The sequence below is a fragment of the Erithacus rubecula genome (genome assembly GCF_903797595.1).
Source record: "Erithacus rubecula genome assembly, chromosome: 2".
Classification (NCBI taxonomy): domain Eukaryota; kingdom Metazoa; phylum Chordata; class Aves; order Passeriformes; family Muscicapidae; genus Erithacus; species Erithacus rubecula.
This window is the reverse complement of record NC_136685.1, coordinates 91,747,055-91,774,329: the sequence shown is the minus strand read 5'-3', so window position 1 is coordinate 91,774,329 and position 27,275 is coordinate 91,747,055. Positions and strand designations below refer to the sequence as shown.

Here is a 27,275-nt window from a genome sequence, read left to right as displayed (position 1 = left end):
TATCCAATCCAGGACACACTAATAATTCTATCCAAAAAGAGAGACACACAAGTAATGAATTCTGTTCTGCAACATGCAATTGTCTGAAGCACTGAATCTAAAGCAATTTATTCTCAGTGTACAGGTGATAATCTGATCTGTGACCTCTGGTAAATCTACAATTTTGTAGAAAGGAAATTTTTAGGGGAAGAAAGTTTTTGTTTGTCATCTACACAAGCTTTCTATTGCAAACCCTCCTGGGAGAGAAAAATGTATTCCTGCTTTAGGAACTTCTTCAATTTGAGAAACAATCATTCATAGACCTGTGTCCTCCATCAGTGTCCCACATGCACTGACATAAGCTGAAGCTTTATCTCTCTGGAACTGAGTTGTAAAAATCACAGAATAGCAGCTTTCCTCACCCATGTTGGCACCATAACACAAGGCAACCAAGTTACAAAAAAACACAACCAAGCCTTCAAAAAGACATTTAAAACAGTTACTTTACCTCCTCAAAAGCACTGCAGTCTGTTACATAAATATTTGGCCGGAAGTTCTGTATCTTAGCTTTCTTTTCCAGCTTGGTATTTAAATCATCCATTGAAGCTTCAGAGATCATCAAGACTGGGCTGCAGTCAGGATAGGCAACCTACAGAAACAAACACCACCAAATGCTAAGGTTGCTGCAAGAGCATGGGAGGAAAGTCACTACATGGCAAAAGACAGGCATTGGAACCAGTGGCCTTTTAGGCTACTCCATTCAAGTTTTGATTTTCCTGAAAGTAGGTTAACAAGGAAAACAACACCCTCTTCTCTATTTCAGTCACCATGGCAGTTTCTGTGTGCTCAAATTGCCTCATCACAACACCAGAGGGAGTTGCACATCCAGAACAGCCCATACTCAGTTACTCAATTTGTCAGTCTGGGATGCCTGGGCAGGGGGAGGGCCATATTAGCAAAGAAGGCCAATGAACCATGTTCAAAAAACTCCAGACCTCCAAGTGGAGTTCCACAGAGGTGGGGCAGGGGGGAAGAGACATTTTGGTAAGAATTTTAGTGTATAACTTTGCTGCCCTTCTCTTAGATTATTCTTACTCCATCCTTGTACATCCCTTTCAACCACAAGATGATGAGCATTGAAATAACTCAAAAAAATTCTGCCTTTTCTTTCTTGCTATGATTCCAGAACATCACCCCTCCTAATCTGATGTCCCTTTTGCTGAAACATTGTGTTTGTATTGGTCTCAGTGCCCCCACATAACAAATGTGTATCTATAAATGTCTATAATTTAATATACCTTCTTCTCTTTGCACAACAACAAGCAAGACACTGATGCTCTATAGATAATAACATCACTAAAGCAAGGAACTCAATTTTAATTTGTTTAAAAACCTTACATTTGATACAATTCAAAGCATCTTCACCTGAGAGAATTGTTTAGAACAAAAAGAAGGGCAGCAGTGGCTAAAATGATATGAGGATATCTGAGCACAGCATCTCCTTCCCATGATATTTCTCTAATGTCATATCTTCTAGCCTCTTCCACAGAAAGAAATAAAACCTCAGAAACTTCTTTTGAATTTTAATTCCTAGGCTCACAACTACAATAAGCTTGTTTAAATATCATTCCTTTAAACAAAATACAAAATAACACAACTTGTATCAGTACACTCCCAGAGCTAACAAGGGACAGGGAGTGGAATCTTTCTGTGCAACACAGATTACACTATCAACACATCATTAAAGGTATAACTTTTTTCTATTCACTGAGACACAAATGGTATTGTATTCTGCAATTAAACAGTTCCTCTTCAAGTATCAGTTTCAGACTCTTTAGCTGTGAATGGTCAATAGCTTAAAACCAATTTGAAGTAAAAATTAAGCAAGTCATCTCTTTACAGAAAAGAATACTCGCATGGTTTCAGTACACAACTACACACCTTGCTAAACTGGGCTCATTCACCAAAGATGGAAGGGGCAGGTTCTGGTGGGTGGGTGGGGATGGTTAAAGGGACACACTTCTGAGAAAGAGCATTCATTTACCTCATCTGTGTTTCGGAAAAGGGCTATTGAGTCCTTTGACTTTCTCGGCACCATGGAGGGCTCAAAGTGCACCAGTCGACAGGGCTCTGAGTTCAGGAAGGTGGTGATCCACTGAGCCACTTCATCACCACAGTCCCTGCCCTGGATATCCTGTCCAAACACCCTGGAGAATCACAACACATCAGCGAGTTAGCTGGGAACATGAAGGTTCAAGGAAGCTTCTTACTTGAAGGTAAAAAACATGTTTTAACAGTGGCAGCAATACACAGAAAGCTAATCATTCCCAAAGGGCAACGTCCTTGTGGCCACTGTGTTTTTAAAGCTAAGGAACACAGACTTGACCAGACAATACCAGCTGGTGAAAGAATGAGCTCTGAAATGGTGTCAATGTGCCCAGAGCTAACTGCCCCATCAGTGACAGTAACAAACCAAACTGCTTGCCCTACTTAGAGAGGAAAAAAGGGCCAGTTCTTGCATTTGCAGGACTGCTACAACAAATGATTTCTACTGAGAAATCAACTGGAAGGTAACTAATCTCAGGAAATTAATGATAGTTTGAAATTATGTGGTTAGTTACCACAACTGATATGTACAAATGTTATTAATTAAAAGTATCCCTAACTGTTAAGAAGACTTTCTTCAGATTTTAGTGCTGTCAAACTTTAGCCAAAATGAGTGAGACTCTTCAGCTCAGACTTCACATACAAAATAGCTCAGTATCTTAAAAGAGGTTAAAGATTTGTACTGGAAACAAAGTCCATGGGGCACAAAAAGCCACTGCCAGTAGAATACAAACAAATTTATGCAAGGAACATTTTCCTGGCAAGAAAAGCTAAACCTTGACTCAACTCTTCAATAGACTTTAACACCAGTCATGAGTAGTTTTGCTACACTTTTTAAAGTAGCCATTTTGACCCTAATGCACTGCAGTTTCATATCTGCAATCAAATCCTGGGCAGCCTGAAGCATAGAGATGCCCATGCAGCTCATCTAGAGTGAGCCCAGCTCCTAGAAGCCCTTCTTTACTCATCTGGGGGAGAGATCATTAGGGTGCTGGCATCAATATCCCTGCTCCTTCTGCTGGGATTCCCATGGCTGCCCTGTGACACAGGCTGGACTTAAACCATTGCTCCAGACAGCATTCGCCTGCCTTTCTCCTCCCTCCATCCCACAGTTCCTGCATGCATTTTGACTGGCAGGACAACACAGGCAAGGCTCTTACAGCTTCCAACACTTCTGCTTTCCACTCAGGAAGCAGGTCCTAAGCACTCCATGCTGTAGGGACCCATGGGAATAGATCACAATTTAAGTGTCACAACACACACTGACAAAGGACACAGATGAACAGCACGAGGTTTCTAAGCAAGAGGGAAAAACTCTACCATTTGCAGAAGCTGAAAAAGCACCTGTACAATGGCTTTGGTCCTATATTCGACTCTCCCAAATACAGGATTTTAAAATACCTACAGAAAATTATTTGCAAGTGGACTTGGCAGTTTTCAAGATAAGCACACGCACAGCCATATGCAGCCAGAGTCACTAAGGCACTGCTTTAGCTCCTGCTTACAGGGCATTAGCTCCCATGAGCACCCATCTGAAGGCAAATTTATTAAGGGCAAAGAAAGAAAAAAAACCCCACAAACCAGAAGAACACATCACTGAGCTCCAAAACTGAAAAATCCAAGAAATCCAAACTAACTCTTCATTACTGCAACATATTAGGCTATTTAAATATTCTTCTAGTGATACAACAAATTTTAGGAAAATGACACCTCACAAACTGCGTGTGCCTTTGGCTAACACATAGGCATTATGCACAGGTTTGTAAAATCTGTTCCATCTCTCCAGGAGAAATGCTACCATTTGGAACTTGCACATGCCCTGTATAAAACAGAGATACTGAGCTATGCTGATCAAGGGTTTCCACAGCAATAGACACATGCCAAAAGCACGCAAGGCAGTTCCTTGCCAGCACTCTTTTAGTTACAATTACAGCAGCTGGTGCATTAACCATCTCTGCTACCCAAAGAACAAACACTTACAGTATCTTTGTAGGGCCTTACACCACTTACGGTTTCTAAACACATATTAATTAACATTTTAGCAGAGAAATGTTTTCCTCTTCCTGCTGGCAGTTTTCCAGCATGGATTTCTATACATACATAAAATAACTAGGCCTGCAGTCATATAGCAAAACTCTAAGCACACAGTTGAACCACTTTTTTAAACCCATCCACCTGAAACTCCTTCAGAGTAGCACCTACAGGGAATGCTGGTCTTTCCCTTGTGACCTCAGGCTGAGCCTTGGACAACCAAGTTTTTAAATGAGGCACCTCAGTTAATGGCTAAAGACAGGGCTCAGGGACTCTAAACTCCAGCATCTCACCAGCTGTGAATGGCCAGCATGCATGCAAAAATGCTGATGCACACCATAGCTGTGATAAAGACATATCAAAGTGCATGACCGAGGCTCTGAGCTGCTCACCGAAGCAAGAACAAAAACTAGAAGTAAAAAGAAATAAGCAAACATGACATTCTGTGAAGACAGAAGATCACAGCTCATTTGGCAGATGATCTTTGATACTTGTGTCATCTTTTCCTGAGAATTGTTTTCACCAGTGTTTAGCAGATAAAAAGCAGAGCTTTTGTTATGACAACCATTCCCGGCCTCCTGTGTAACACATGGCAGAGGATCTCACAGAATTACAGAACAGTCTGGATTAGAAACAACCTTAAAGAACACCTAGGACAACTCCCTAGCACAACCTGGGGCACCTTCCACTAGACCAAGGTGCTCAGAACCACATCCAACCTGACCTTGAACACAGGGATGGGGCATCCACATCTCCTCTGGGCATCCTGTGCCAGTGCCCCACCACCTGCACATGGCTAATCTAAACCTACTTACACCACTATGCCTTGTCTTGCCAGTACAGACTCTGCTTTAAAGTCTATCTCCGTCAAGCAGATAGTGAGAAATACCCGCAGAGAAAAGAGACAGGGGTACTGAACTTTTACACTCCAATTTCTGCATAAGAAAATTGAAAGCCTCGCACAATCTTGAAAAGACAGTATTGAGAGAGAGGGAAGGGGAAAAGAAAAAGCATACTTCAGTACCTGCAGTTGACGACGGGGTTTTTCTTGGGGAGCTGTATAGGCACGCTTATCCTCTCCATGTCCCCGGCCTCCAAGACCAGGTGCCCGTCATCGCAGTTGGTAGAAATAAGGACGAGCCGCGGCTCCTGGCGAGCTGTCACCATGTGCCCGTCCTCCCTGATCACGAGCCAGAACCTGCGGCGGGACGGGGCCCAAAGAGCGTTAATGCCGGGCTCCTTCCCCTCAGGAAAACCAACACCCGAGAGCCGCGGAGCCACGCGGATCCGGCCCGCCTACCTGTCCCGCAGGTCCCCGCTGCGCAGCCCCATCGGCGTCACCTGCGCCCGCCGCACCGACACCCCCCGGCACGACTTCACCGGGTACACGAAGAGCCTGAGCACCGTCCCGACCCGCTGCAGGCGGCGGCGGCGGCGCGGGCCGGCCCAGCGCCAGACCCCGAGCAGGGCGCCCAGCGCCAGCACCGCCGCCGCCCCCCACAGCCAGGCCTGCCGCGCCGGGCCCGCCGCGCCCCACGGGCCGCTCATGGCGACTGGGCCCCGCTGCGCCCGGAGCGGCCTGGGCGGGAGCGATCCGGCCGGCCCCTCACACCGCCCCTCACACCGCCCCGCCCTCCGCAGCCGCTCCGAAAAAGGGGGCGGCGCAGCGGGGTAAAAACACGGCCGAGCGTCCGGCTTGGCAAAGCAGCGGCGGATGATGTGCTCCGTGCGATATCCGGGGTTTTAGTGAAAGCAGCGCTGCGGGAAGTGTGGGCTGGGTGGGAATACGCGAGCGCGTCCAGTCCATGTGTTGGGTTTGGCGGATGGAGGCGTGGAGGGCGGGCAGCAAACGGGGTGTCCAGTGCTGTTCGGCCGCCTCGGGACACCTGAACTCCTGGGATCCCTCCCGAGAGTTCCCTGATTGTTGGCAGGGTCTCAAGGAAGTCACTTTGTGGGATACTCAGCTGCAAGGGAAATATGAAGTCAAATACAGGCTGGAGTGGCAAATGCCGCTGTTGCCACAGGTCCGTCCTCACAGGCAAAGCAAGAGCTGTGGGATCTGATGGCCGAACTCACAAACTGAAATTTTCATGATCGGTGTGCTGAGAGCAAAGTCCCAGAAGGTAGAAGATGGGGTAGCTCATGTTGGGCACTTCTGAGAGATTCAGACAGCCCAGCCACCATGGATTCCTGGATGTACTCCATCATCAGCATCCTGGTGGAGAGGGACATTGAAGATGAGGCTGTTGTGGGTCTTTTGGATAATGGCTGTGTGTGGGCAATCAAGCCAGGAGAATTCCTCACATTCACCTCAAGAATCACTTGATCACAGACCAGGATCAGAAAATGTTCCTGTTAGTGGGAATCGCCATAGATGGTAAAAAGTGTGGTGGGATTTGTGAAAACCTGCTGGTGGATGAAGACAACATGATGGATGTCAGAAGCAAAGGCAGTGACAGCAGGTCTATCCCTAGTGGCATGACTCCCAAACCACTGATCTTCCTCTTGGGCAAGAATGGAGTCCACAGAGGAGTCCTTAATTAAAAATACCAGGATATGACTGTGAGCATGAAAGCAGGGCACAAACAGAGAGACAGACAGCTGCCCAGAGAGCACAGAGAAGGAAATTAAACCTGGTTTTGTTGCAGATGTCTTTGCCTCCTTCTTTCAGATGAAGGTGCTGGGACACCAACAGTGCACCTGAGCAGGTGTGGTACAGAAGGGAATAAATAATGTGTACATTCCTCATCAGGATGCTCTGTATTACTTTTGTGGTCTCCCAGCCATTTTGGGTAGTTGCTCCTTGTTATTCACATTTTACTAATTGATATTGGGATAAAGGTCTCTGGTAACATTAGTTTGTGAAAATGCAAGAGGGAGGGCAGTGCCTTCGCCCTCTTGTTCACCATTTTGCTGTTTAAACCATGCCCTGATTCCTGTCCCATGACAGGTTCTGGGACCTTTCTCCTTCGACAAGCACACCACAACTTGAAAGATAAACATAACGTGTTTATTTTGAATTTGCCCCCTGAACAAGCCCAGAACAGTTTTGGAGATTAACTATTGCTCAGCAGAATTGTGTGGGGGATGTGCAGAGACAGCCTGCTGCCTGCTCACCTTCCACACCACTTGAAACCCCTTCTTATGGCACTTTACTGGGACACCCTGTCCTCCATATCCCTGGGATCCCACCTTGCTCCAGGTAAATCATAGGTGCTAAACTGCGTGGTCTGGTTTGACCAGACCTGCCTCACCATCTTCAAATCATTGACCCACTGAGTCAAAAGTAATTACTTGTGATTGCTTTTATGATTCCTCCACAGACACAAGAGGGGAGCCAACCCAGCTGAGCAGACTGAGAACCCTTGCACACTCTTTGGCAACCATTAATCTTCTAATTTAATATAGAGTCTGTATTTTGTTGAGTTTAATTGAATTCACACAGAAGTCTTTAATCTGCACCTGCACCCACAGCAGCAGAAAAATGCTGTAAGGAGAACCAGGCATATTATGTGTTAACAAATATTCAACAAAACTGCAGCAACTGTCTAATATCTGATAAGCAATGCTTGCAAACAGGAATCAAAATATATTAACATAAGTGCTAAAGAGATACAAACAAAACCACAAACTGGTTTTAAAAATTAGCAAGGAAAGTGATGCATCACTTGAAATAAATGGAAAAAACAAACAATATACTATTTATGCTGGCCACTCCTGACAAACATTAATGCTTATTTTCAGGAGCTTAAGGCAAAAAATGAGTGACCAGCTCCTGTGGTTTCTTGAGCACAGTATTCTCCACTGTGCAAACTGCAATGTGCACAATGATTTTGCTTTCCTAACTTCTTTCTATAAGGCATCAAAGTAACAGAATTTGAGATGAGATGAAAAAAAATTGAGTGATTTACTGATTGCTTACTTCTTCTGGGTGCCAGAGAATGTAGGTCTGGAGCACACATATACTTTACCAGCATGAGAATTTGGAGAAGCAGAGACCTTGATGGCTGTGAGAAGCTACAGCTCCTTCCTAGCTGCACATTATGTACAGAACCAGATTCTTTTAGTTCAAAGGACTTGTTAACTGCATTCAGAAATATCTCTTTGGCTAACAACTGGGTGTTAATTTAGAGGAAAAAAAACTTCAAAGTCTAAGAAGAACCTTAAGCTTTCATTCCCTACTAACCTAAGGAGGCTAAGGAGATTTTATTCAGACCAGCCCTTCTGTTACATTCAGCCCTAACTCTTCTTGAAGAGTATGGTGAAAAGAACCTTAAAGAAATAACAGAAGGCAGCAGCATCTGTATAATCTTTCCTCTCCTGCTGTGAAACAAGGAACATAAAATCAGAAATAGCTGCAGAGGGCACAGTTGTGGCTAAATGTTTCAGGTCTGAGTGTGCAGGCTTTGAGGAATGCCCTCTTCACCCATGCACCAGGTATCTCTCAAACAGCCTGACCAGCAAGTTTGTTTAATCCTCCATCCCAGGCACACTGGTGCTTACCTAAGGGCCACCAGCTTCTTGTAGTATTAAGCAATGTGAATAGAGCCACTCAGACAAAATTGGCTTTCTTGCAATCCAAACACAGCCTCTTGTGTGACAGAACTGTGTTTGTTGTAGCCAGAGCAGGCACAGTATTCCTGCACTTAAAAGCAAATGACCATATTTTCAATTGCTGATAACTTCATCAAAGCTCAGGACAGTTGTGCTGAAATTCTCTGCACCAGGGTCTTGTTTCAGGCTTCCTTAAAATGTGTCTGATCACATGAAAAACTTAGTGTAAATCTTGCAGCAAACTGGGGCTGGGCTCCCTCAGTCATGAAAGTGGATGATGCTGACATATCTTTGAAAAGCATGGCATAAACTCAGTAGCACAGGACAAATTTTCAGGTAGAAAAAAGATTTATGGAGAATGTAGAAGGCATATCTACCTTCAGATGTAGTGGACACTTGAGACAATTCTAGAGGCAAACCTAGACTCTCTTGTAGCAGCAGCTCGATCAGAGGCCTAAGATGAATGAAGAGGAAATAGTTCAACAATTTTACTTGTTTCTACTAAAAAAAAGACAAGCAGCTGGGGATCTTCTAGGTCTTCAATATGTAGACAGTGCTGTACTTTGGAAAGGTATAAATTACCTTGAGGGGAGAGGTTTGGATGGATATTAAGAAAAAAAAAAACAGTGATAAAGACAGCAAAATACTGACATCAATTAGGTGTCAGTGTGTTAGGATGGAGCTAAATGTAGGCTGGGCTTGTCTCAGTGAAGGAATTAAATGAACACAGAACGGATATGGCAATTATTTTTTTCAGTGACTCTCTGATAACACAGCAGAAGGCAAGGATGAGGGAAAAATGTGGCTAAGTATGCTGATTTCAATGAGATATGATAAATCATATTATATTTATACACACACAAATTGTGTCCTTTTTCCAAAGTTAGAACAAACAATAAATTCAAACAATTCCTTTACACAGAGGAGGGGAGGATAAAAGCATTGCTGTTTCCTCTTAAAATCTTGAAGGAAATCAGAGTTCAGTGAGTCATGCACTAGAAGTGAGCTCAGTGAAATTTTATGAGTGCAAAATTGGTGATGATAGAGTTAGAAATAGAGTTATTAATGACAGATACCTTTTAATGGAGCCAGAGCAAAGACATAAAAGGATCTCTCTCTTTTTTTTGTGAGGTTTTTCCTATTAAGAGAATTATTTATACCATTAAACCCGGGCAGGTTGGTTGGCTACTTTGGTAGCTATCAGCTATCATTCCAGACAAACAGAAAGATGAATTGAAAGTTATCTTTTTCTTCTCCTCAAAAGCTAAACTTCAGTCTGTATAAATACACCAGGACAACACAGAAATGGTTGTTCCAGGCAAACGTTTGGCCCAGTATTAACTAACAGGCTGTTGACATTTTTAGTTCTCCCAGTGTTCTGGAAATGCTGTTTTCCATGTGAATATAACATCCATCGGCAGTTTCAGGAGTCTAAAGGGTCAGGGTAGAGCTGTGTGTCACCTGGGAGAGCCGGTGAGGACAAAAGGAGAGGCTTTGTAGGGCAGCAGGGCATTTGTTCTGCAGCACAAACATTAACACTTCTGCAGCTCCGGTCTATCAGCCATCATGAGGCAGGATGGGATTCACCAAGGACAGGAAAGTCCCCACCCGAATTCAGGCACAGCTGAAAAAACAATCTGATGCTAGTTTGGTGTCCCAGGAAAGGAAAGAGCAAGGATTGCTTTACAGGCAGCAGAAACAGGGGAATACAGAAAGCAGGAGGAGGCAAGTGTGTGTGGTTTGCTGGAGCTGGGGTCCAAGGCATTCCTGGAAGGGAAGTGGGAGCGGGGGTGTCATTCCATTCTCCCAACCTCCAGTTCAAATTTATTCATCCTCTCATAGGCAACTGTCATCTTTCCAGCAAAAGGTGAGCTTTAGAAACAAGAAGTGCCCATGGTTCATCCCCTCACCTCCAGCTAATCTTCCTTAAGGAGTGCTGTTGAGGCACAGCAAGAACTTCAGGGCAAAGTACAAAGCATTTTTAGGTGTGGAAGGGAAAAATCCCGACTCAGAAACGATGTTCCTATGGCTTTACATTTGAAACACTTGGATAGAGGGGATTCAGGATTCCACTGGGTAGGGAACACCAGTATACAGAGATGCACATTGCACTGTTGAGACCCCACATCCTGAGGATGGATCTGGACAAACAGGGAGGCCAGCCTAGGGGAAGGCAGGAAATCCCTGCAGGAGATGAGGCAGAACAACGGGGAAGGCTGACGGGGCTGGAAATCCGTGAGTTTTTTCCCAGGAGGTGGCAGTAAAGGACAGTCGCCTTCCAGCCAGCGGAGCGCAGGGAAGTGGTGGGAGCCGAGCTGCTCCTTAGGGAGCGCTGCCACCCTGGCCAGTCGCTGCTCCTTGTTACCAGGAGCAAAGCTTTATTCTTCGCCTCTGAGCTCCTCACCCTTGCTAGAAGCACTGTCTTCTACATTTCCATACAGCAGGTAAATTAAAAGCTTTCTGCTTGCCGTGGCAGGATCCCACTCACAGCCTCATCCAGACTGGAAGAAGCCCAGGAGGTCTCTCCTCCAGCCTCCCGTTCACAGCAGAGTAAATGCTGCATTAGCACTGAGTTGCTCCCCACGTTGTTACTTTCCCACAGTCGTGCATTGAGACACTCCACAGACAGGCTTCAGCCTCCTGAAGTATCCTCTTCTCATGCTTAATGATCATATTACTGCTTTTCCTGACTTGTTTCTGGCTGAAAACTCCCCAGTTTGGACTTAGGACTGTGACCTCTTGCTGTCTGGCTGCAGCCTTCAGTAAAGAGCTGGCTCCAGCTTGTTGGAAATCCTTTCTTATGTATTGAAAAGCTCTTGTTAAGTTTCTCCTAAGTCCTCCCTCCTCCAGCTGAACAAGTCCAGAGCCCTGCATCTCTCCTCATGCACATTGCAGGATTCAGGAAAGTGCACCACCCTATCTCTGAGCCTAGTCTAGACTTCAACCCAAAACAGGCCTGGCAGCCTAATACTACTTCCTGGAATGAGAAGGAAGGGAAGGATTTTATTCCTTTACTTTCTCTTAATTTAATTATCTCCATTAATCTACAAGTTCTTCAGACTCTCTACCCTTCCTTGAAGAAAAAATTATTTCCAAAGCATGCTGTGTACAGGTATCTGCAGCAACGGTGCATATTTTAGGATCAATTTTTTTTCTCAGAAGAGGCCAGTGTTCAGCTAACAAGGGACTCAGGATACAGAAAAAGAGACAACTGGTTTTACAAAACTGGCCTCTTTCCCTATCTTACAGACAGGCAGAGTTCAGAAAGGACATTCATCCCTGAAGTGATCCGTGACCTGGGAGTGTCAAAGAGCTGGAAGTGCCAAAGTGCTGTGGTGTGGTACAGCTCTCCTCTGGACTGCACTTCCAGAGCAAGCTGTGCAAGTGCTTCCTTGCTGCTAATGTTGCAGGACAAAGGACAATGGCTATGAGTCCTCTGCCATTTCCTCAGAGCCTACCGTAAGTCAGAGGAGTAATTAAATACTCTGGCAAAACCAGGAGAAATATGCTTTCATCTGCTCTGTGACTCACTGAGCAGTAACCAGGAATAGCCAGGAATTTAAAGTAAAAGTAACTTGCCAGGCTGTCTTGTTAGCAGAGTTTGTTGCTGGGAAAAGCATGGACAAGCTGACTGTCTACTTCTTGACACTCTTGCATGTACTCAGCTTCCCAAACCTACTTATCCTGCCATTTCATATAAAGCCCAGTGCAAGGTGCATGGAAATTTGAAGGGAAGCAGACAGGACAGTAGCACACCCATGAAGACAAAACCTGGCAAGTGAAGCATTGGGTAGAGGTTTCATGCAAGGGGGTTGAAGGGAGGACCATATTTTGTCCAACTGAGCAAGTCAAGCATCTGTTTTGTTCCTCAGAGGCACCAGGAGTTCAGCTGCAGACAAAAAATCCTGTGTGCACCTGTGGGTTGAAAGGGTGGCTCCTCCAAGGACAACTTTGCCAAGAACACATAAACCCTGTGCAGAAGCCAAGATTCAGTCCCAGACTGCCCTCATGGCTTGGCATCTGCCAGGGTTGGGGACCCAGGCTCCTCATCAGTTCCAGGCTCCTCACCAGTCCCAGCCTCATCCCCACCACCAGCCTCTTGCTCTCCCTCATCTCATGAACAGACTTCCAGCTCTGCTTCAGATGCAGGCTGCCTGCTTTGTTGGCTGAGCAGATGACCTGCCAGCCATGCTGAGGTGCTCAAGGAACATTCCTCATCTCTTATGTCAGTGAGACAACATTTAGCAGCAGAGCTGCAGGACCTGCCCTGTTCTACCAGTTTGCATCATAGCTAAGCCAGAGCTGGCCCTGCAGAGATGCTGCTATGACTGGCAGGAAGTACAGCCCTCTGCCATCCACCCAGCTGAAAAATGAACCTCACCCTCTGGATTCAGATTTTCTAGACACTGCTTCCTGAGCTGGGCTAATGAAGAGAGTAGCAAGGCTTCAGACCAAGGCTTGGCCTCACAAGTTCTCTACAGGAGCTGAGGAGTGAATCACTGCTCCAGAACTGATAAGCAGCACTAATTGGTAACCATTAGTTCATTTTTAGGGAGGAAAATGAATCATTAGCTGGTTTATTGCAACAGCTCAGGTTATTTTTCTTTCTCCTCTTTCTTTGTTTTTGGTCTATTTTAGAAACATTGGCCAGCCAAAACTGACTCACCAATATGCCTGAGGCTTTTCTTTTCTCAGGCTCACACAGAAGCACCATGTACACGTCATTCAGGTTTTGTATAGATAGCAACCAGGTTATTCCCTTAAAGTTGCACCAGGTGAGACGCTGGATGTCAGCAGGCAAAAGTCCACTGTGCTGAGATGTTTAGGAGTTCAGGAGCTAAGGTTCATGTTTATCTTTGTGGAAGGTCAGAATGGGCTGGACCTGTGTGTTGCAATGAGGGAACAGCCTTACCAGTCAGAGGACACACAGACAAATAGATGGGACACTCACTCCACACAGAAAGATGGAGACACCTCTCCAGCTGGCTTTAGTAATTTGAAATTTGCAAAAAATGGTCTAAGGATTTATGCTGTAATAAGCTCTGTGAAACATGGAGTGGTGTAACAAAATCTGAAGTTAATCCCAAACTCTACAGGCTGGTGTGGCTTGTGGGTGTTAGGACAATCCTGTTCTTCCTGCATTATCAACAGCCCTACAGCATGCTGGTGGGGCAGACAAGAGGGACAGGTCTGTCCCCACAAAAAAAACTAAAGAGACACAACTGAAGGCATTCAATCAATGAGCAAAGTCCCTTTGTGGCTATTCCTACCCCAGCTTTTGCAACCTTAGGTCCTCTGCAGCATTGCCTCCACACCTTGCTGCTCCTGAGCATTTCCACACGCTGCAGCCTAGGCTACAGTCATGTCCTGCCAGGGCACTGAGGCCACAGGCAAAACAACGTAGGGAAGTTTACACTGCAGCTTCCCCTAGCTGGCTGGGGGCTGCTGAAAAACTCCTCCTTTGTGTGCTTACTTACGTGTGTAGGTAAAAACAGACACGGGTCTTGTGGCTTTTATTTACAGTCCAGTTAGAAAAGAGCATAACACCCCACCCCATCCCCCATCCGATTCATTTGCTACATTTAAAAGAAAATACAGTGTGCTTTGCCAAGACATACAAACTCCTTTGTTCAGAAAAGGCAAAGAAAGCAAGTGAACAGCATTTTTTTCCAGTTAAGTCAACTCCTTGATTACAAAAAACACCATCAAAACTAGAAGGATATATAATACAGAGAAAGTGCTAGCAGGAAATTCATTTACAACTACTACGAAAGACTGACAGAAACAAACAAACAAACAAACCTCACAAAAATTTTAAGGCCTACTTTGTTCCTGTGTCATCAATATATGATTTATGTCCCTGGAGGTGTGACATGGGAGCTACTGCATCTGCACCTCTGAGCTGAGCCATTTGATATTGACAGCCTCTGCTTACAGCTTCCAGGTGCAGAAATGAAGATGGAGCTGGCAGGTTATTTGGCCCAGTTCTCATACATCACACTTGTACATTCTTCTACCAAAAGCTGCATGTATATTTTTTTTCTCAGATGCAACTGGCAATCGTTTTTCCCCTGGTGAACACCACAAAATTAGGTGTAAAATGCCCCAGCTTCCAGAATCAAGGATATCCGTTCTAAGTAAAAAAATGTATACACATTTCATAGTAGCAGAGAAAAAGTTTAAAATGTTAATAACAGTGAGCCTTCAATGCCCCAAAATCACAAATGCACATCTCATTTTCTTTCTGGATTTTGATATCTTTCTCATGATTATTTAAAGGCTCATTATGTCCAGTGTTTGAAATTAACAACCATGATGCAGCAAAGCTCTCCATGTCTCAGGCCACATTCCATTTATGTCCAAGTATATTTTTAAGTACACTCAAAATCTTAACCCTCTCAGGTAAAAAGACACCCACCAAACTCAGAATCTCAGAAAACCAAAGACTATCTTCCTAATCTTCTGTTATCTGATTCCTCCACTGTTTTGACAATTCTTCTCACTACCCAAACTCATCTCCACCTCCTCATCTGCTCTCCCATCCTCTGTTTTCCTTCATTTCTCTCTCCCTCATCTACTTGCTTTTCCATCCATCCTTGGCTCCCTTCCACACAGCACAAAGCTCTGGAAAACCAACTCATGCCCAAAACCAAACTTCAATTAATCAAAGATTATTTTCTCATCCTTGTGCTTCTTTGACCCGATCTGATTTTGCAAAACACTGGAAATTTTTCAAAGAAGAGCACTCAGTCTTGGAAAAGGCCTGGCACAGGGGCTCAGGGCTGTTGGTCCAGGAGGTTTTTCAGGTCCAGGTCTCAAATTTAATCCTGAGAAAGCAGCAATGGCCTCGTGTTCTCTCCCACGGGGCACAGGGAGCTGCGCTAGCGGACGAAGGACGCCACATGTGCTGACACTCCAAAGGGAGCAGAATAGGCTGCTGCTAATCCTTGCAGCCCCACCACCAAGTAGTGACAACCCTTCTGCAGAACCTTCCCGACATTCTGGGGAGAGAGATGAGAAAAAGGGATTCAAAAAAACAGATGAGGTGATAGAAAATACCTACACATAAAATCATTCCGACAGCCAATGTCACGGCCCCAGAAAATGAAATTCTCCCACAGCTAACAAAGCTGGAGAGTGGAAAAACATTTTACATCTATTTTTACATAGGCACACACACCCACAGGGTATAGTTAAACTGAACGGATGCAGCCTCCACAGGAAGCCAGGCTTTTACACGTGATTCTATTCAAGAATAAAATTAGTTTAAATTCACCCCAGTTTGTGGAAGTACATCATTCCCACATTACCTGTTCTATGTTAGTAATTCCTAGAAGTTTGTAAGGTGCTAAAACTGGAGCTGAACAAGAAGGCAGTAATCACTGGGAATACTTTTATAGAAATTCCATTGCTTTTTGTCAAAATAAGACCTTTTTTTAGTCAAAATAAAAAAGTTTTGATCCACATCAGTACAGTCAGGAACTCATCTATGTACTGCACTAGAGATAAACTTGCCATGAATTATTTAACTGAAAATCTTAATTTAATTTTAATTTCATTTTTGATAGTTTTTGCTCATGTGGCTGCTCACGACTGGGGAATTAATACAATGTGGTCAGATTTAGAGGAGTATCAGAATTAATTGTCAGTAATTCTTTATGGTTGTGTAGGACTAAATTAAAATGACCTCTTGTAATATGGAAAACACTGAATCCGAGTAAATACCTTTAAACCAGTGAAATCCAGTCAATATCCATTATATTCTTATGATTCCTTAAAGCTGGATTACTTTACTTCAAGAGGTTCTGGCACATAAAAACCTTCAGCTGTCATGATGCTACTAAACAGTTGAACTTTAATGGTTTTACTCCTATGGAAACTTGCTCAAAAGGAGTTAAGATGCCAAAATCAAAAGGCAGCATGAGCCTGGGGGCAGATCCTGAGGCTGGAGGAGGGGATGCAGGGCCTTCCCTTCCCACATCTGCCCCTGCCCTCACTATGTCACACTTGTCTTCTTTCCCCCTCCCTTCCTGCCCTTCACTTACCTACCCACACCTCACCTGTTCTTTCATGAGTTGTTCTTTATGTCAGAGCCAAACTGGCTACCCTCCCCCGTGGGAATGTCATCTGACCAACAGAAAAAGGGAATACACAGTGCCCAAGAACCGGCCTGTGCTCTAAAAACCATTAAAAGCACCTTCAGACCAACAGCACCAGCAGCAAAGTGATGACCTGCTGCAACCATTCTCACAAAACTGCACCTTACAGGTCAGGCCTACAGGCTTGGACAGCTTCCTACAGCATGGGACCTGGAAACCAGTGCTGGAAACTCAAAGAATCAAATCCATCATGAGAGAATGAAATATTCTTGCCATTTCTTTATGAAGAGAGGCAGCTCCTGACAGTGCTGACATCTGTAAACTCAATTTCACAAGTAACTTTGCCAAGCTAATGGCATTTTCTGCATGTCAGGCATAGCAAGCATATCTTTACCAAAATCACGGTATGCAGTAGAAAGTCATGTCTCATGCTGACATCTGTAATCTCAGCAGCAGGAAAGGATTCCTGACAACAGACAGGCTTGTTCTGCTAACACAAAAACTATTCTTTCCTACAAACATCCAAGACATACCTGACTAGTACTTAAGTGACATGAACGAGAGAAAAACAATAGAATTCTTCCACCTGGCAACTTTATAACCAAAGGCACTCATCTTCCGGTGGGAGGAAAACCAAACCACCAGGCTGTAGGACTTGTGACTTCCCACACAGGAAAGCAAAAGAACAATTTTGATTCAAAATTGTTGTTAAAGATGAAGAACAAGCTGCATTTTTTTTTCCCTGTAACTCCCAGCAGTGATTTCTAAGGGTCACCTTGGCCAAGGAATGTCCTGCAGGGCTGTTTACCGTTTCTTTCGGGCACTTCAGTGGAAGGGGAAAAAATGCAAGCCAATTAACTGGAAGTTTTAAGGAATAGTTTTAGAATTAGGACGCCGAGGAAAACACAGAACCAAGCGAGGCAAAGCACCCGTCACATGGATCAGCTTAGTGTCATTTTCACTCGGAATAGACAGATTTTGTGCTCTTTGATCCAGCCGAGGTTCGGTGTCCGGCTCTTTCCCGAGCAGGTCCGGAGCAAGCCCCGATCCCACCTCGGAAATGCTTGAGGGATAAGGGGCATTCCGAGAGCCCCTTGGAATTGTCGGAGCCGAGACCCCGCTGCCCTCCCGGCACCGCAGACCCCGTGCTGGGGTTCCCATGCCGAGGTTCCCCATTCCGAGGGTCCCCATGCCCAGGTCCCCATTCCGAGGGTCCCCGCGCCGGCCGCGCTGTGCGCTCACCTTTCCGTACTTCTTCAGGCGCTTCCCATAGGGCCGCTTGCCGGGGGCCCGCGGCGGCCGCAGCGGCTCGTAGGGGCCGGGCAGGACGGCGAAGCGCACCTTCCTGCCCCTGGCGCCCTCCTCCTCCTCCTCCTGCTCCTGCAGCACCGCCGCCCGCGGGGCCCCCGCGCTGCCCCCCGCCGCCGCCTCCTCCTCCTCGCCGGGCAGGATGGACACCTGGTCGTCGCCGTGCCCGCGGCGGGAGAACCTGCCCCTCACCTTGGCGCCCAGCCGCGCACCCACCGTCATGGTGCCGACCCGTCCGCGCCGACCGCGGGCGCTCCCTCCGCCGCTGCGCCACAGGTGTGGCCGGAGGCGGCCGCTGCCCCCTCCCCGGGGCGGGACGGCTGCGGGAAGAGGCGCCCCGGGCCGGGCAGGCGCTGCTCCCGGCTCCGGACCCCGCTCTGGTGCGGGAAGACGGGACTGGAGCCCGGCAGCTCAGCGGGGACAGGTGAGCGCTGACGGGCGGCACAGCCCGCACCGCCCCCGGGCCGCTCCGGCCTCGGCGCCGCCACAGCCTGGGAAGATCCTTCCGTAGCTCTTTCCCCGCCAGCGAAAAAGGCCAAGCTCCTGGGACGCCACTCAGTTATCGGTGCTCCCACTAAAGCCACGGGTGAACAGCCTTTTCTGCGTCCTGGGCCAAGTGGGACGTGGCGAAGAAGTTTCTCAGCGGTTTTTGCCCAGATGCTGGGCTGGGCTGTGACAGCCCCACCTCCGCGGCCGGGGTGCCGCAGTCTAACAGCTGCCTCTCCTAAGCGCTGCTCCTCAGCTGGGGTGCATGCAGAAAGGCAAAATTGTACAGGGAGGATAAATACAATTTATTAAACCATTTGGTGTATTTATCGTTTGATATGCGTGTGAAGGTTCTGCAGATGCAACACGGGGACAGACTAATCCTTTCCCCGGAAAAGGTACAAATGAACAAAGCCTTGAACCTGCACCTCCCCAAGATGCGTGTGTAACATTTTGCAAATAAATCCTGCAGGTCACATTCTTATCTGCCCAAGGACGGTGATTCACCACCTTCACAGCTCCAGAAAGCTGTGTAAAGAACAGGAGGCCGTGTCCCTGAAGGGTGGAAGGTGTGAGCCAAGACTCAGGACTATCACTACAGGAGAAGTGCTTTATCCCATAAATGAGAAGCTCCGAAGTAGGTAGTTTTTCCCCATCTTCCCATGAGAAGCAGGCGTTCACCAACAGACTTGGTTTGTACCTTCACAAGTTTTCTTCCTTTTTCAGAATTCAACTATCAAAACACTCACAGAATACATCTCTCAGCTGAGATTTAGTGCCTCCACTTGCACGGTGGCTGGGGAATCACACATTCTGAAACAAATAGGTCCAAGGTACCCTTGACACCAGATACCAAAACCTCATGTCCAGACAGCTCATGGAATTTTAGCATCATCCATTACCATATGGCACAATAACCCCACTTGGTTCCCCAGCAGTGTCATTCATTCAGTGGACCAGGAATGACTGTATATTATATTTTCACTGATTCATATACACTTTGATATTTTTAAACTGGACTGTGTGAAAAGGGATGCACTAGTTTGGAAATGTTGGTATACCTCAAAGAAAGAAATAATGCAAAAAAAGCCCCCAACCCAGACCAGCTGAACCATGCAGTAACCCCACTGCCCACCCTCCACCCATCCCAAAGAGCCCCCAGCAATGCTGCCAACAAATTATAGTTGAATTAATGTGGCCTCTGAAGATTTAAGGCATCCCTATCCCTGCCTGGAGCTGGGAAACATGATGTGGCATTTAAAACTCTTGTATTTCCAAAGTTAAAGCTGTGTTGATAAAATGTCACACCAGCAAGGCAAAAGGAAGAGGGCACAGGGTTTAGGAATCAGAGCAGTTTCACACTGCTGGCAGCCACTGGACAGAACACCCTTTGCAAGCTGCCCTGATACATAAACATTAAACTGGCAGTGCCATGTTTCATGGGAAAGTTGAACTAAAATTCATCAGCTCTGTCCTCTGGAGAAGCAATGTGTGTTTTATGGAACACTGCTACATCTCTGGTTACACGTAGTGGTGAAAACCAGCAGCAATCTAGGGCAAGGTTAGCCATGGAAAAACAGTGCCTGTAAAGCGGGAAGCTCTCCTAAGTACTTAATCTACTGTCTCACAGCATGACCTATATTTTTTCCACTGAACCTTCTGAAAAGGCAAAGGATTTTGTTTCATGACCAAGTTCATACATTAGCATCACTGTTACATTCCAGTTGTTTATTTTTAAGACTAATTGAGCATTTATGGACATTTATGGGTAAATTGAGCAGACACACAATCCCCTCCTCCCCAGACTGATTTTTGGTGAATTCCTGTAAAAGTTCCTGGACATCCATTTCTAAGCAAGGCTAAACCACTGATAGTTTCTGAACAGAGCAGGACCACTGAACCCATGCAGTGCTAATCCTGAATTCACACCATGCTAAAGATGGAGCCTGTGCACCTTTAATCTGTTTTGCTACCTGCAGTAATGACTGTGCTTTTATAAAGGGCAAACAACAAGTATTTTAGTATGAGAACTGTTCAAGTAAGTTTTAATAGAGTGCACCAGTGAATCAAGATGACTTGCATCAGATTTGGTTCAATGAACATCAGATAAAAAAAAAAAAAGAAAAGGGGCTACAGTTCTTTCTTTCCACACACCACCCTTTTTCTAAGGCAACAATACACGTCCATTTCCGAACATAACTGTTACATAGGAAAGCTACATCACAGTACAGTATGTAAAGTCCATCTCGGTCAAGAAGCCATTAGAGAATGGCACATTTACTACACTTACAGCTTTCTAACTTAGGGTTACAGAGTTTACCACAGCTTTTTTTTTAGTTTTTATTTTTTAAAGTGACAATTTCTTAATGAACTTTCTATTCTTCACAAGAGTGTGCAGATGGGGCCCATAATGTTGATATTACAGTAATTACGACATTAAATAACATTGCACAGCCAACCTCTATGGTTAATTCAGTACAAAAGAACAAGTATTAAAATGTACCAGTACTAGTGGTTTTACATAGTTTATAGTCATTAATTATGAAGGGAAAAAAAAAAAGTGGGGCTGGTTTTTTTTTTTCTTTTCTGTAGGCAAGTGCCTAATTACAAAGCTGCACATTACAGGCATAATGATGTGGAATAAATACAAGAAATCTGGTAAAATATTAAACACAAACAGGTTACATGGGAACAAACTGTACAACCACAAAAGCATAAATCAACAATTTATCATTATAAACAATGTATGTTTAGCTGTAAAATATTATGTGGAATTGCATGTACTCTTTGGGGGCACATGTTCCAAAAGCCAAGCTAATTCCTGAGGTGGTATTATTAACTTACACAATTGGTCAACACTTCAGATTATCTTGTGCTATTAAACAGTCCCAATGTTAATAATTTCCATAAAATGGAATTTGTAGTATTCTGAAGGCAGCAAATAAGTGATATTTTACACCAAGATATTCAAATGAAATAATTCTGGTTCTCCATTTTGGTGCTACATTTGTTAATGAGCCACGGGAATAAGCACTGGAATTTGCAGAGAGAAATCACTTATGCCTGGTTTCTGTTCCCCCACAGCTCTGAGCTGGCCAAAGGCAGAACAAAGTTTCTAAACTGTAAGTGCCAACACTGTAAACATATTTGTCTCTTTTTTTTCAACTAAACACTGTCCAATAACAAGGATAAGAGCCAAAGATAAGCAGGAACAGTCTCATGTAGAACAAAAGCCAATTACTCAGTGACTTTTGGTTCAACTCATGAACAATTTTTAAATAATTAAAAATGATCATGCTACAGTTGTGAAAACTGGTTTGTGCATTTGACTCAGGACACAAGTTTTTTAAAAAACACATGGTAGAGGTAAGACTTATAAAACCCACCAAAAATGTAAATGATAGGGAAGAACTTTTCCAACTCAAAGCATCAAACATACATTTCTGTGCAGAAATCTAGACAACTATACAAGATCTGAATTTAAGCAGTCATCTTTTTATTATACAACTCTATGAACATAAAATGAACAGAATGCTCTATATACTTACCTGTACATGTGAACATAACTTCTTTAGCTACAGTTATTTAATATAGGTCATACTGGATTTAACTTTACAATTCTGAATAACTATGTATAACCTTATTGCAATAAGGGCAATTTCTACATGGGGAATTTCACAGGCCAATCACATGAGGCGAAACCAGTACATTCAAAGTGTAGATCATGTATGAATCTTCCCTGATCCCAAAGAATTTAGGTTCTCTTTACAGCTTAAGCTCGTTTGCTATCTTGGATGCAATGTTCTTAAATGCAATAGAAGTCCCAGATATTCTCTTGAAGCGAACTCCGTTGAGCGACAATCGTGGCAGTTTGCAGACCTCCATCTCCCACTGAACAAGGCTGTCTTGTCGTGCATCACCGTGGACACAGAAGAGCAAAAACCTCTCTTTTTGTTCGTAATCACAGTTATTGGCATCTAACACTTTCCGAATCTCTCTCATCATATCGTTCGGGTCCATAGAACTCGTGGTCTTCATGCTCCACGTGAACCGCAAGGAGCGCGGCTTCGAATCTTTGCTATCCTCCTTCTCTCTGTCTTTAGGCTCCCCAGAAACACTCCTGGAACAAGTGACACACAGCAAAGTCAAACCACAGCAGTGTAGCAGAGAGAGAGAAGAGAAATACAGTTCTTGAACAGGGGTTTCTAAACTGCCATTGAGAAGCCACGAGTCAGAGGTAAGGTAATTCAGGAATGGGATGGACACTGCTGGAACAGCCCTGTCCCACGTGCTGCACACGTGTGCTCAGCACAGCACCGTGCCACAGTAGTGGCACACAGCAAAGCAAGTTTGGAAACCCCTGCTCTACAATGTTCTGATGACAACATGTGCAATGGGAACTGCAGCAGACACACGTTACTCCATACTGCTCCAAAGAAAGTGGAATCTATGTAAAAGCATGACTGAAGTTTCTGCTGATATCATGATCTGGAGCATGCCATATAGCAACAAAACTGAAGTTGAGGGACACAGTCCTGAAGCGAAAATCATACTGTAAAAGCAGCAGAGGAAGAAATCCCACCCTGCAATTCATAACTCTTCAGTTAATTCCCTCCCCTCTTTTCCACCTTCCCCCCCTTTTGTATTTGTGTAGATTTTTGACCTCTCTCTGTGTCAAAAGACCTTATAATAATATGTTTTATTTTAACTGATGAGGCAGAATTTTGGATTGTAATTTGGTTGCAAACAGCCTGTTGGTCACCATTTGAGAACATGGCCAGCAGCTTTTACAAGTGAGAAACAGCAATGTGTGCTTTACAAATACAGACACAAACTATTTTATTTGATAAGGGACAAAATCCCAAGGGAGCAATTTCCAATTAATGTTCTTAGTCTGATGCTTCCTTATCAAATAGATTATTTGTTCCATTGCAGAAAACATTCTGAGAACCAGCACTAATTATTTTAAAGTAATTCCACATTCAGATGTATCTGTTCTTGCCCCAGGTACTCCTGATGCTGACGCCTCCCCATCCATCACTGGGGAAAGGTGCTGCTCTCATTTCAAGTCCATAAACTGTCATTATTATTATTCAGAGAGGAGTCAAAACAAGCACTTTTAATTCAACTTTGTGTGACCCCCAGAGAACCACACCAATATTAAGGGATAGAGCAGGGGTAAGATCTCAAATGATTTTTTTTAGCCCAAACAGACACTGTAGGATGACAAAAAGCAAAGAAAGCTAGAGAATGAAAGCAAGAGCTGAAAGCAACTACACTTCATTTGAACACTTAGTCTCTTTTCCCTTTCCACATCCAATAATTTGACAGCTAAGAGACTCTGAATTGAAAAGGGCTAACTTAGATAAATGCATTGTGTATTATATAGAGTGTATCTGGGTAAAAATGCTGCTGTTTTTTTTTTTTTTTTAATAAAGGGTTTCTGTTTTGAAAACTAAATCAATACTTTCTGTAAGTGACCGGTTTAGAATGAATGCGAACTGCAATGCCTGTTCATTAGAGAGCAGAAAAATAAAGAGGTATGCACTGTGCTAAGCACACCAAAAGCTGAAACATGGCAAAAGAGCAGATATACTGGAGAATGAGCATATGAAGGAATGTTTCATTGCTAACAAAGCATCTATAGATTTGCATACAGTGGTTGCCACAGAAATTCAATATTTGGCAGTGACCACCCCTTCTGTCTGAATGTCACTTGCTTTATTTCTCAGAGGAAGTGACATTCATTTCTCAGGGACTATAAGGTGTTTACTTATGGCAAGCAGCAGCTTTAGTAATGAGCACAGTATGTAACTAAAGTAAAAATTTAATAGATACATATATACACACAGACACACAAAGCATTTACAATGTCCACTGAAACCAAAAGTAAACACCATTAAATATTTCTAAGTCAAAACATAATTTTAAGTGCCTAAAATATTGGTTTACTCCTACAGGGGGCTTTATGACTCAAAGGAATACGCTTACATAAAGTTTTGTATTAAATACTTCGCAAGAAAGCAGAAATGAAGGATATAGAAGACCTCACCAAGACCCCCTCCCCCCAAATAGGAAACATTTTTGAAATACAGGATACTTAAGCACTATTCTCTTTTACATTCTGATTTCAAAGGTTTTAAGAAATCACTTGATTCGAAAGACCTAGGAGCGAAGTATTAATAGTGACTCCTCACCTTGAGGTGTCAGTTCTGCCACTGGCTTCGCCTTCACTTGGATCCCTCAAAACAAAGTTAAGGTTGAGATTCAATGATAAAGGTGAAAAATAAAAGTTAAGAAAACCTACACCTACAACAATGTTAAATAGCTACTGACAAAAAAAAAAAATCAGTATAATAATGTCAAGCCTGATACTGTTTAAGAGAATTTTTTCACATCTGTAATTTTAGTTTCCCTTTATGACACCTTAGTTTTTTTCCAGCTCTGACATGTAACTGTTTAATTTTTTTCCCCAATTGATAGCAGAATTAGTATGTTGTTCTGAACCTACTGCAGACAGAGCAATGGCCACATGTATTCCAGCAAGCACAGAGGAGCAGCTGGTCACAGTTGTCCAGGGGGGCTCCACTCTGCACCCTTGTGGGTCAGGCCTTTGTGTACCCCTGAAAGCACTTTGAGACAAGCCCGTGCTTAAGCACACTCAAGCAATTAACAAGAAGATGTGCCTAAGAGTTTGTAAGAACAAATGTCTGAAGCACAGTTCAGGAAGGTTGCTTCAACATCTTAAGCTTAAACAAATCAGGTGTTACACTGACTTCAGTGAGATTACAAGAGAACTGGAGATTAAATGTATCTTTAATTTGTCACATTAGAGCTGTGCTTTGCAAGGAATTGTTTTATATTATGTCTCTTTAGTCTGAAGCAACTTGGAATATATCCCCAGATTGTGTAAACCACCTAGGTATGTTCCTAGTGCTGCTGTACCAATATTTAGCACCCAATTTCAATTACCTGATTAATGTAATACCTTCAAAATATTAATACTTTAGTTACTAATACCAAGGAAGTATGACTTGACATAAACCATCGATCCAAAATATTTCAATACCCTATTCACTAAACATTCTCATTATGCATTTATTTTACATACTTACCTGAAAAGGCATTTACCCTTGACAAAAAAGTTAGTATGAAAAGTCCTTCATGACATCTTCTAGTCAAAGTATGCTTTAAACCATTATTTCCTGAACAGTCCAGAAGTTAAAACTTATGTGAGCCAATTCAAAGAAGAGCAAAAAAATAATCTCCTGGACCTCCACCCATGTAATTCCAGTCATTAAGTCTTAAACAACCCAAATTAAAAAAAAAAAAAAAGACACAACAAAACACCCCACCATCACCAGTAACAGAACAAACACACACCTCACAGGGCTGTGACAAAATATACTCTTAAGACTGTAAAACATACTAGGAAATTGTATAAAATCTTCTATAATAAAGATAAATTTAAAATAGATCAATTTATGATATCTTAATTCTAAACACAGTTTAAATATTTCAATATTTTAAGAAAATGAAAATATTATTTCTTTGATCTAACTCTTAAAAACAAAGTCAAGATACCATTCCTTTCCAAAAAAACAAGGAGCTATTACACAAAAAACCAGCCTGTACTCTTGAAATTCATTAGTTACTCAACAGAAAACACCTTCCCATTTAGAAATCTACACTGACAACAGTTGACTAGCTCTGCTGTAATACTTTCTTCTCTTTAAAATCAGAGAACAATTCTCTCCTTGCAACTATATAATTGCTGGAGATACCAGTAATGGAGGATCACAGTCCTGTATGTTCAGATTTCTGGAAAAAGAAAATAATTCACACACTTTTTTTGTTTTAGGTCTTCATAGGAGGTATTACACAGATGCACTACCAGCTCACCAGGTGTAATCAATTTTGTGAGGAACATCACTGCATTTCCATCTGTCTTCCCTTCCTTTGTAGTATCACCTTATGCAATTCATGGTATTTTACTTACAAATTTGCAACTACGAGCGTAACCAAACTTTTGATTTATCTTTTTTCCCCTGCACACAAATGATAGAATTCAGTGTGCAACAGCCTGATTCAGCAAGGGAAAGATTTCCAGGATGTAATTGTGTTGTAAAACTAGGAATAATGCATTATGGACACATCCAGGCTTGAGAATTAATAGACAAATCACTGGTAGAAAGAGGCAAACTGAAAATTAAGTTCCCTTTTGGGAAAGCTCTTGTGACTGCTATATCAACAGTCATTTGATCTTGAGCAGTATATTTGAAAAATCTCTCTCAGCACCTCCCTTCACAGGATTATTACTGATAGCATCATCCCAGGAATGAATGCAAATCCAGAATGTGTGGGTTTTCTTCTTTCAGAAATCTGAACTTACATTTGAAGAAGCTGGTGACATATAAAACAGGCTGTATCATACTGAAATACTATTATTTCCACACTTCCAGACTTCTGCCTGCTTCTGACTTCTCATTTATTCACAGATTTTAGAATTACCTGAAATAACTTGTGAATACCTACTCCTTTCAAGCACAGCAATAAAATGATTGCAAATATAGCCCTTGCAACAAACTGCATCCAATTTGAAGAGTAAAATATTGTTAACACTGAATGACTCATTTTGAAGACACTCTTTTTCAGTATTTAAATGAATTTATTTTAATTTAATTGTATCACAGCTGTGAAACAGGAGCAAAA

The 27,275-nt window shown here is 43.5% G+C and overlaps 2 protein-coding genes across 8 annotated transcripts in view; both read right to left on the bottom strand.

The window, feature by feature from the left end:
- The window catches only part of MTARC2 (mitochondrial amidoxime reducing component 2), a 110,710-nt gene that overhangs the window by 2,268 nt on the left and 81,167 nt on the right, over window positions 1–27,275 (bottom strand). The window contains exons 1-5 of one of the 2 annotated variants that reach the window (XM_079299265.1): window positions 18,241–18,314; window positions 5,417–5,683; window positions 5,141–5,314; window positions 2,024–2,186; window positions 488–628 (exon numbers count right to left, since the gene is read on the bottom strand). In XM_079299265.1, coding sequence (XP_079155391.1) covers window positions 488–628; window positions 2,024–2,186; window positions 5,141–5,314; window positions 5,417–5,683; window positions 18,241–18,299 — 804 coding nt within the window. In that variant the 5' untranslated portion in view covers window positions 18,300–18,314. Of the gene's footprint in view, window positions 1–487; window positions 629–2,023; window positions 2,187–5,140; window positions 5,315–5,416; window positions 5,684–18,240; window positions 18,315–27,275 lie in introns of those variants that run through there. The other variant, XM_079299266.1, reaches the window with a different exon arrangement.
- Window positions 1–27,275, bottom strand: part of MARK1 (microtubule affinity regulating kinase 1) — a 213,509-nt gene that overhangs the window by 135,848 nt on the left and 50,386 nt on the right. For 3 of the 6 annotated variants that reach the window (XM_079299253.1, XM_079299254.1, XM_079299258.1), the window contains 2 exons: window positions 24,761–24,805; window positions 20,580–22,683 (listed from right to left, as the gene is read on the bottom strand). The exons of 1 other annotated variant lie outside the window; for it this stretch is intronic. In XM_079299253.1, the coding sequence (XP_079155379.1) occupies window positions 22,329–22,683; window positions 24,761–24,805 (400 nt within the window). In that variant the 3' untranslated portion in view covers window positions 20,580–22,328. Of the gene's footprint in view, window positions 1–20,579; window positions 22,684–24,760; window positions 24,806–27,275 lie in introns of those variants that run through there. 2 more of the 6 variants (XM_079299255.1, XM_079299256.1) reach the window with 1 other exon arrangement.